General features: G+C 42.4%; 2 protein-coding genes across 3 annotated transcripts in view; both read right to left on the minus strand.

The window, feature by feature from the left end:
* Window positions 1–3,067, minus strand: part of LOC101589534 (cytochrome P450 26C1) — an 8,369-nt gene extending 5,302 nt beyond the window's left edge. The window contains exons 1-3 of the mRNA XM_004632050.1: window positions 2,864–3,067; window positions 2,139–2,363; window positions 1,446–1,721 (exon numbers count right to left, since the gene is read on the minus strand). Of these exons, the coding sequence (XP_004632107.1) occupies window positions 1,446–1,721; window positions 2,139–2,363; window positions 2,864–3,067 (705 nt within the window). The remainder of the gene's footprint in view (window positions 1–1,445; window positions 1,722–2,138; window positions 2,364–2,863) is intronic.
* A 1,608-nt stretch (window positions 3,068–4,675) lies between these two features.
* Exoc6 (exocyst complex component 6) overlaps window positions 4,676–9,928 on the minus strand; it is a 246,711-nt gene continuing 241,458 nt past the window's right edge. For both annotated transcript variants that reach the window (XM_023716247.1, XM_004632054.2), the window contains exons 21-22: window positions 7,345–7,457; window positions 4,676–5,989 (exon numbers count right to left, since the gene is read on the minus strand). In XM_023716247.1, coding sequence (XP_023572015.1) covers window positions 5,857–5,989; window positions 7,345–7,457 — 246 coding nt within the window. In that variant the 3' untranslated portion in view covers window positions 4,676–5,856. The remainder of the gene's footprint in view (window positions 5,990–7,344; window positions 7,458–9,928) is intronic.

Here is a 9,928-nt window from a genome sequence, read left to right on the forward strand (position 1 = left end):
TTTTTCAGAACCAGGGATTGAACTCAGGTCCTTGCACTTGCCAGGGAAGCGCTTATTCTACTGAGCCATCTCCCTGGCCCTATGGCCAAGATTTTGTATTTTGGAAAATATTCTGTGTAGATTTTCGTGGTTGCCATCTTAGGGGAGGAAACTGAGGCTCAGAGGGGTCAAGAGATTATTCAGAGTCACATAACTGTCAGTGCCCAGCCTGGCACAGAGCTCAGTCAGGGCAGAGCCAGCCCATTACTCTTTGCCTACACAGACCTTGGGTGGGGCACAACACACCACTGCAGAGCAGGGACGCCCAGGAAAGCTGACTTAGAGCACACAGTTGGAGGACTAAGTATTAGCTTCTGTATGAGGGTGGGGAAGAGGGTTGGGAAGCCTCGTCAGGATTCTAGACACAGCACATTAAAAGCATTTCTCTGGGAAAACATTTAAATTGAGCATGTGGGGCCGGGAGATGGCTCAGTGGAATAAGCGCTTTCCTGGCAAGCTCAAGGGCCTGAGTTCAATCCCTAACTCAGCAAAAAAAAAAAAAAAAAAAAAAAATAGCCAAACAAAATTTAAAAAAAGTATAAAGCAGTAAATTGAGCATGTGAGTTTTGTAGCCAGAAATATCAGGTTCAGATCCAGTGTTTCCCTTAACTGGCTGTGTGATCTTGATTAAGTCAATTACCCTCAGCAAAGCCTCTTTTGCCAATAAAATGAGAGTAATAGCATTTTACAGGCTTCGAGGATCAAATCAGAAAGTGTATACAAGGTGATCAATGCACATGACCCTCGATACATATCTATTATTTGTATTCAGGGGACTGAAATGCAGGGAATCTACGCAAGGATAAGTCCATGTAGGACACATGCCTGCAATCCCAGCACTAGGTGGCTAAGGCAGCTGGACTACACGCTCAAACCTAGTTTAGGCAATTAAGTAACGGAGATAAGCTCTATCTTGAAAATAAAATTATGAACAAAGAACCGAGTATGTGGGTCCTGCAAGGGTGTGGAGAGGGGTGAGTCTAGTGGGTGGGGAGAGGGAAGGTGGAGTGGGACCATCGATCCAGAATCGCCCAGGCCCCTGGACCTCAGCCCAGGGCAGACGCCTTCTAATCCCACCAAGACTGGCTTGGACTGAGTTGGGGGGGGGGTGCGGGCCCAGAGTTCCTGGCTGTTCTGAAGCCATCCAGGTTTCCAAAAAGATCTTGGAGACTAGGCAAAGAGTTCTGGCAAGGGGACTGGTAGCCAGTGGGCGGTCCACCACTGAGACCCCAACTCACACTGCAAGAATAGAAGCGACGCTGGCGCTCACCGTCACAGCACACCACCTCTGCATCTTCGAGCAGGGGTGAAGAGCGGGTTGCTCCCAAGAGCACCCCATCTCAGCTGGGGGACCCGTGCCCTCGAGGTGGAGCCCCAAGAGGAAGATCTGGGGCCGAGCAGCCTACCTTGCGCAAGCCGCTGAAGGGCACGTCCACGGGGAGTGAGAAGAGGTTCTCGACTAGTTGCTCGAACGTCTGGGCCAGTTCGGCGCACCGGGCCTCATCCAGCCGTAGACCCAGTAGGATGCGCGCGGCCATGCGGAAGGTGAGCGCCTTAGCAGCCTCATAGACAGCAACTGGTCCTCTGGCCGCACACCAGGAGCGCACCTCGCGCCGCAGCGCCCCCTGCAGGCGCGGTACGTAGCGCTCCAGCGCTGCGCGGTTGAACATGCGCCCGAGGACCTGTGGGGAGCTGTCGCCGTCAGCCGGGTGGCAGGCGGGCCTTCCCTGCTTGCGATTCTAGATCTGGTCCCTTCCTCTTCTAAGCGACCCGACTCTATGTTTGTTGGCTTTCGCTTTCCTTCTTTCTAGTTCTGCGGAGGTGTGCTCAGTCCCTCCTTACTACCCAGGCTACCTCCCCCACGAAGCCTTCTTTGACACGTCTAGATCTCAGAGAAGATCAGAAATAAAAGGAATTTATAGGCCAGCCTTGGCTTTGAAATTCAAACCCAGAGAATGTAAGGGACTGGCACAAAGCCACCTGCTTTTAACCAAAGGGAACTCAGTTCGGGTTTTCAATATACCTCCACACCTGGCTCCGCCCTGGCACCCAGCAAGTGGCCGGGGTCCTCAAGTCCGACGTTCTCCGGGCGCGCTCACCTTGCGCCGCAGCCGATGCGGCTCACCAGCCGCGCTCAGGAGGGTGTTGGAGCCTAGCAGGATGTGCGCGCTCTGCGGCCACTGACTGCGCACCAAGCGGTGTTCCCCGAGCAGGATGGTGCGCACGTTTTCGGCACCGCTCACTCGGATCACTGGCCTGCCCAGCAGGTGCGTCTTGAACACTGTGCCGTAGCGCTCCCGGCGGGAACTGTGGAAGCGCGAGCCCTGGGGGCAAGGCGGAGCTTGAAGAGCTGCAGTCTTACCCCCAAGAGGGTCCGACCCATGTTTCCTAATTGCCACAGGATAACAATTCGCTTTGTCAGTCCTGCGCATTTTTATAAAACAGGGTGCGAAATGGACCTTGCAAGGAGCCTACAGGAATGTAGATGCTCTCCTCCCTCCCGCCCCCGGAAACTGAGGTTTACAATGGGGGCGGCAAGGACTCGCTGCCAATTCCAGGTTTCTAAAACACACTCCTGAAACTCCTTCCAGAGCTCAACTCAGTATACCCTAAGGTCGAATTGCTCTAGGGAGAACTGCAGTGACGTGAGGTCTTTTTGAAGCATCAGAGTAGATACGCAAAGGCAAGGGTTGTGTGTGTGTTCCCCATAGCCGTGGGCCACTGGAAAGGGAGTGGTTCCAATCCCGGGGGCATTTTGAACAAGGATCCAGGAACCTTGAAAGAAGGGGCCGTGTCATTCTGCAGAAGATGATGAACTGCTCACCTGAATCAACCAGTGCAGCGTTTCACCGAAGAAGGGCCAGCCCATGGAGCCCTTGGGCAGGGGCAGGGCAGAGGTTGGATCCCGGCTCAGCGTCCAGCGGAGGGTCCAGAGGTGCTGAGCCAGGCCAAGCAGCAGGCCGGCGCACAGGAGAGCTGTGCATGCAGCCCCCAGCAGTGACAGGCAGCTCAGCCCCCAGGCAAACATGATGAGCCTGCGGGGGAGGGGGTGGCTAAGCTGCCCGAGCACAGAGGTGAAAAAACTGGGACGAGCAACGCACACACCTCACCTCTCCCGTTCTGTCTGAAGGGTCCCGGGCCTTGGGGCTCAAGCCTGGGATTAACAGGTTTACGAAAAACTCTATTCTAAAAGACTGGCAATGGAAGGCTGCCGTCACAGTACGCCCTTGGAAACATGTCTTCTACAAGGCTGGCGCACTCTGCACATTTTCCTGGTTCCAGCCCCTCTCACATCTAGACATCTAGCACCCTCAAGTTACTCCCACTCCTCCCCATCAGCAGCGATCCAGGGCTAGAAGCCTGGAGCAAAGGCAAAACCTGGAGCAACTCACCCACGTTGCAGACTAGGGCTGAGATCACAGGGCAGCAGACCCCGGCCCCACCTTTCTTTCCTCCACTCTCAACCGCATTCTCAGCCTATCCTGGACACATTTACATAGGTATTGGCCCCCTTCTTAAGCACTGATCCTGGTTCACACATCGTGACGTGAGGTGCATACGCATATTTAAAGCACTCCATTCTCGGTAATGATTGGAGGCAGTGGGTAGTGTCGCAGTCTCGCCCTGCCAAGGGGATGTGAGTAGGGAGTGGTCCCTGGGCAGAGGGGCAGAGCCATGTACCCTCGGGCGGGGCCTAAGTTTTCCAGCCAGAACTTTGTGAGCGTACACTCCAGGAGTGGGCAAAGTCACAGTGTAAGCCCCAGCTGCACCCCGCAGCAGCGCTCCAGACCCATCCTTACCACTGGCTGTTCTGGGATCTCCACCCTCTGGCTTCTAGGTGCCCTCCCCCTCAGCATCTCAAGGCTGGAGACATTCCATTGGCTCAGTCTCCTTTGGAGAAATGGCATCATCCACTCTGTTGGGGCGTCCAAAGTGCATGAGGATAGCAGGGGCCCTAGTTCTCTGATCTGACACTTTGGGAATCCTTTAAGATGGTAGTTTCATTCCTGCCATAGCTTGAGAGAGAAGCCCAAAGCCTCTGTGCAGCACATATCCCCAGGAGCCTTTTAGGTTGCAAGGGTTGAATTCTCTCCTTTTCCAAACTTCCTCTCCAGAATCCACCCCACAATACTTCGAGTCTCCAAGATTGGTTTTGTGTTCCACCTTGGAGCTCAAAAATGCCTCAGGTCTCTTGTTCCCTTGTCACTACAGTGTAACCTGGGGTGGGGTGGGGAGGCAAGAGCAAGGCTGGGGTGCTTAGATTATTGGCAAAAGTAAAGAAGAGTGAGGTCTGGGTGGTGTGAAGACTGCACCTCTCAAGTACCCCAGAGGGCTGGGTAAGGAAGCAAGGGACAACCTGCTTCCAAGTCTTCAAAGAGAGTTAGAGCATTGTTTGTCTCCCAAAGTCCAGATTTTATTGTGTTTGAAGAATTACCCTGTTTTTGTTTTTGTTTTTGTTTTTGTTTTTTTTTTTTGTGTGTGTGTGTGTAATGTTTTTAAAATGTGAAATACCTTAGGATAAGAAAATGCTTCTTGTTGTTTTGGCACCACTCTCATTTCAATAATTAGAGAACAATACACCTTTTCTGAAGGGAACAGTTTTAAATCAGGAAGCTCTGAACAGACAAAATAGCAATGCATTTTCAACAACTTTCTCAATCTTTAATATTTCATCACAAAATCAAGAGATGTAAACAATAGTTCTTGACACTTGCTTTACAAAGCCAGGTATAGTTTTTCAACAGGTATAAATCCTGATAATGCAAAAGGGTTATTCAGCATAAATACAGCATGAGAAAATAAAGATCAGATTTAAAGATTTACATTGCTGTTTTGGTCATCTTGACTTACACTAAGAAAAATGTTTTATATTTGTTTTCTATTTTCCAGACTTCAGTTGATTTGGTCTGTTTCCACAGCGAGGACAGGGCAGTGAGATCTGCTGTTTGAAGACAATAACCCAAGACCTGTGGCAACTGCTGTGTGTAAGAAAAACACGTACACTCCAACACCAGCTGCACTTGAAGCGTTTAGCCATCGTTAACTTTCCTTTGCTAACCTGAACGAAACTAAACCAAGCAAATCTAGATTGGGGCTAGCTACGATCAATATAGATAGACACACCAACTTGGAAGAGCACAAATCAACATTGCACTCTTAGAAAATCCAAAACATTTCCTTCATATTCAGCATGTTTAAATTAAACCAACAAGTAGAACAAATAATTTACATTCTTACTGAGTTAGGTTTGATTTCAAGAAGTCTTAAAGATTCGTATATTTCCCTCTCAGAATGAGCAGAATTAAAAATTTTATTCTACCTAAATCACACTGAGGTGAAAATAAAAATTTTCTAAATCAGAAAATGGCAGTAAAATACTCCTGTATTAGACATGACTGAAGGCTATACTTTCAGGGATCATTTCTATAGTATGTATTAGACATGACTGCATTCTAAAACCATATATTTTTTAAAACATCACTCAAGTTTAAACAGAAAAAAATACTTATAAAGCAAAGGCTTGTTTTTCTGATGTATTTGCAATCAGTTTCATATACAATTTTTTACTTGATATTATAGTTTTGCCTTTTCCCCCTACAATTGAAAAAAGTAACATTTTCCATATATAAAATATTCAATTATTTAAAAATTCATACAAATGATACTTATGATTTCTTGTTTAAGCCATCATCATTGTCTTTTCAGTGCTGCACTTTTAAATTCTGTAAACCAATTACTGTATCTTGACCCTTGCTTGTTAGAAATCAACACTCAGTCCTGGGGCTCTGACGTTACTCAGTGCAAACGACATGAGGTCTACGCATGCTGGGACATACCATTCACCAAGCTTCTCAGCTGCTTTACCACTGTCTCTATCAACTTCTGCTTGTCTCGATCATTCTTCCTGAACTGAGCAAATATATTGTTCTTTTTACTAGTATCCTTCATCCTAGAAACGTGAATGAAGAAGCTTAGTAGAAGGAAAAAAAACCCTATGCTGTCACAAGTAAAATATCTTGGCATGTTCTGAATTATCTCACACTAATCCCACACTTGAAAAAATATACTTTAAAGAAAATAGGTACTAATGAACTCAGATACAGAAAACATACAGAAATTAGCAACTTAATTTGCATTTTATACAAAGTGGTGGTTTTGCATTAGTATATGAATCTAAAATATACTAGCTTTTCACATATTATACTATTTTCTAATATATTCCATAAAGTATGTTAAAATGCCACTTATAGACTTTGTAAATCACATTCATAGCAAGATAAAGTAAAAGAAAAAATATTAGAAATTTAAAACAGCAATGTTCTTGCCTCAGTAGTGTTATGTAATATCATAAAATAAAATTTATGTTTTTTAAACAGCTCCTTACGTTCTTTCAAATCAAATATACCACAGGTATTTTAAAATGTATAAAATATATTTTAATTTACAAATTACAAATTTTGGGCTGGGGAGATGTCTCAGTGGAATATGTAGCTCTCCTGGAGGAGAGGACTCCTGAGGACAGCCTCTAGTAGCACAAAAAAAATTCAAAAAAAAAAAAAAAAAAAAACACAGATTTTAACAATGATGATATTTTAAATATGATTGAATGAAGAGAAAATCTCAATCTGTGTTTAGCTGGGTAAAAATGCACCAGTAAATCCTATCACCTCAGTTTTCAAAATATTGTATTTTTCTTTCTTTTTTTTTTTTTTGGCAGAACCGGGGATTGAACTCACACCCTTGCACTTGCCAGGGAAGCGCTTATTCCACTGAGCCATCTCCCCGGCCGCTAAAATATTGTATTTTTCAAATCACATATTTTTTCTATTTGTCAACAATCTATGATTTAAACAGCATTGGTGGCAAATAACCGCAATTCCTAGCTATATTTTACAAACTATCTTCTTTTCTGTAGTATAGGTGTGTTTTGCTTAAGTAGCTCCAGTTTCTAGTTACTTATATCTCCAGCAAAGGTATTGTCTGTCCCCTATCCCTTGTTCGCCCCTGCCCCCACATGTCAATTAAGTAAGTGCTCTACCACTGAGGAGTTACATCTACTGCACTCCAGTAAAGCTACTTGGTCAGTGAAGCCTGCAATTCAGGATACAATAGGGAAAAAAAGCTTTGTTTGCATCAATGTAAGCAGCAATTGCATATGTAACTATCCCAATTCCAAAGGCTTATTTTTAAGTCATTAAAATGGACTAAGCTTTTAAACTCTATACATTTCAGGGAAATTTCTAGTTTTTCATTTGTCACTGAATCAAAGTCTGATACGTAAAAATGTTTCCAAAATATACTCACTTCTCCAAAAGAGTAAGGGCTGTGCTTGGATTCACTCGAAGGTATTTAGAAGCTGGCTGCCCATAATCAGCTAGATAAGTAGACCAGTCCCAAACCATAAACAGATCAAGGAGCTGAGGAAGATGGAGGAAAATGTTATATCAACTTTTGCCTCTTTACTCACACATAAGTCAAATATACACTCTTCTTGGGCTTTTTTTTTTTTTTTTTCAGGACTGGGGATTGAACTCAGGCCCTTGCACTTGCCAGGCAAGCACTTATCCTATTGAGCCATCTCCCCTGCCCCATTCTTGGCCTATTTTAATATGACGTACTTCTTAACAGAATAAGGAAAATTAAAGAACTCTATTAACTACTTCATAGCTAAAATAGTGTGTACACTATCTTTTTCCTTTAAAATTACTGACAGCATCAGTAGCTGCTTTTCCGTAAAATACTTTTTTGGATTTCAAATAATTACAAATAACAGAAACACTTGTATTATATTAATTATATGACCTTTGCAGATGTTTGAAGATATTTATCTTTTTTTGACATTTATCTTCATAAACTATTCAGCTGGTACTCTAAGAAATGGAGCTATTTAAGAGACCCTTTTAGAGTTATGTTTACCTTTGAAAGACACTGTTTATAATTAGACTTTTCTCAAGTAATTTAAACCAAAAGCTGAGATAATCTCAATTAACTGAATTAAAAAACTTCTGTTGTATTCTTCTGCTGGTGACAGATATTCAGTATTATTATGAAACAAGGGCTTCAGGACTTGGACTATTAACTCTAGGTAATCATTTTGTACAAACAAACAACAACAAAAAAGAAACCCTTATGTTTTCCACAGTGTCTTCAAATGGACTATTTGGTTTATAAACTCCAGTTAGAATCATTGTCAAATATGGAAGTAATCTTTTAAAAGCAACACTGTGCCCAAACCAAAGCAAAAAACTCTTTATCCATCTTTAAAACCCTAATCCCCTTTAAACCATTTAAAACCAACTTCCTATTCCCCTCTGAATTGTTTCAAAAAGCTAAATGCTTTACTTACTACTTCCTTTAGTTTTTATATTATTCTTGTTTTGTTTTAACTTGCTTTATAAGTAAGGGGTCTACTCAGTTGCCTTAAATGAAGGAAGGATTTGTATTTACTTACAGGATGTGTAAACTGATACAGTAACTCTGAGGATAAAACTTTTTAGGTGATTAAAGCCATCTAATGGAGAGCTAGTTTTTCCTTAGGAAGGTGAGGGACTTGTTTGACTCTTTCTTCATCCAATTAACAACTACTGCACTAACAGACTCTTGTAAAAAGTGGAAAACACCATAACAAAAATATTAACTATTAAAAGCCACTCTATTTATATTCAGGTAACATTCTAAGCCATAGAAAAAGTTGAAGCATGGGTACAGAAACCATTCTGAGACAATGTAAAGAATGTCTGAAAAAGAAAAGTTTTTTGGTAATAAGTACATTTTTCACTTCTTTCACAAGGAGGGAAAGTTCTTTCATGTATTCAAATTGTAGAGTGTAGTTGATATAACCTCTGGAATGTGTTTTGGCAACATGTTTAAGAACCTTATAAAAATGACCATTTTCTTTGATTAAGTAATCATACTTCTAGGACTATAACTTCAGGCAACAATAATATAGACAGACAAGAATTTATGTACAAAAATAATAATCCTAAAAATGTTATTTGGTTATCAACAAACTGAAAATAACCTAAACCTCACAGTGAGGTATACCTATACAATGAATATCATGTGGCTATTAAAATTAATGTTTACATAGAATGTTTAATTATCTGAAATATTCATAATATTGCTAATTATAGAAAATCAAAAAATTTTAAAAATTTGAAAAATTTTAAGAATGGTCACTTTTAAGGGGGGGGATTATGAGTAACTGTTATTTTCAGTTTTTTATAAATACTCTACCCCAAGGACATGTATTAATGTAATGGGTAGAAACAACTGTATTTCACTAACAAATACACCCCACACAGTGGTCAGCACAACCTCATTTGGAAGGAATTCTCTTTCAGATGTATGTGTTTGCACAAATATATGTAATCACGCACAGTCAGCAGAAAGTAACCACTTAATACTTGGCTGTAATCTTCCTTTTCAAAAGGCATGACCAATGTGACCTCTGGGATATAGCAGTAAATAAGGTCCTTCTCTCTGAGGCTGATTTACCCCTGATGGGAAAGAAGGAGCCTACTTAATGCATTAAAAGCCTGCACCAACTCCATCTGTGACTGCATAACTTGGTTTTTCTTTAACATAAAACAGACTTTACTAGATAAAGAAACACTATGTTTATAATTTTCATATATGGTCAGATAGCATATGCAAACCTCTCCTATACAGACATTCATATACAAATCACTAGAAATTACAGGTATCACAAAATGTAATCTACCTACCTACTCAAACCTAATTTATATGCTTTCACATTTACACTAAAATTTTATAAAAATACATTTTAAGGGCTGGAGAGATGGCTCAGTGGTCTAAAGCACCTACTTAGAACAAGCTTAGCAAAGCATCAGGGACCACGGTTCAATCCCCCAGCACCACATGCCAG

This window comes from Octodon degus, unplaced genomic scaffold (genome assembly GCF_000260255.1).
Source record: "Octodon degus isolate 3935 unplaced genomic scaffold, OctDeg1.0 scaffold00046, whole genome shotgun sequence".
In the NCBI taxonomy this organism is placed as follows: Eukaryota; Metazoa; Chordata; class Mammalia; order Rodentia; family Octodontidae; genus Octodon; species Octodon degus.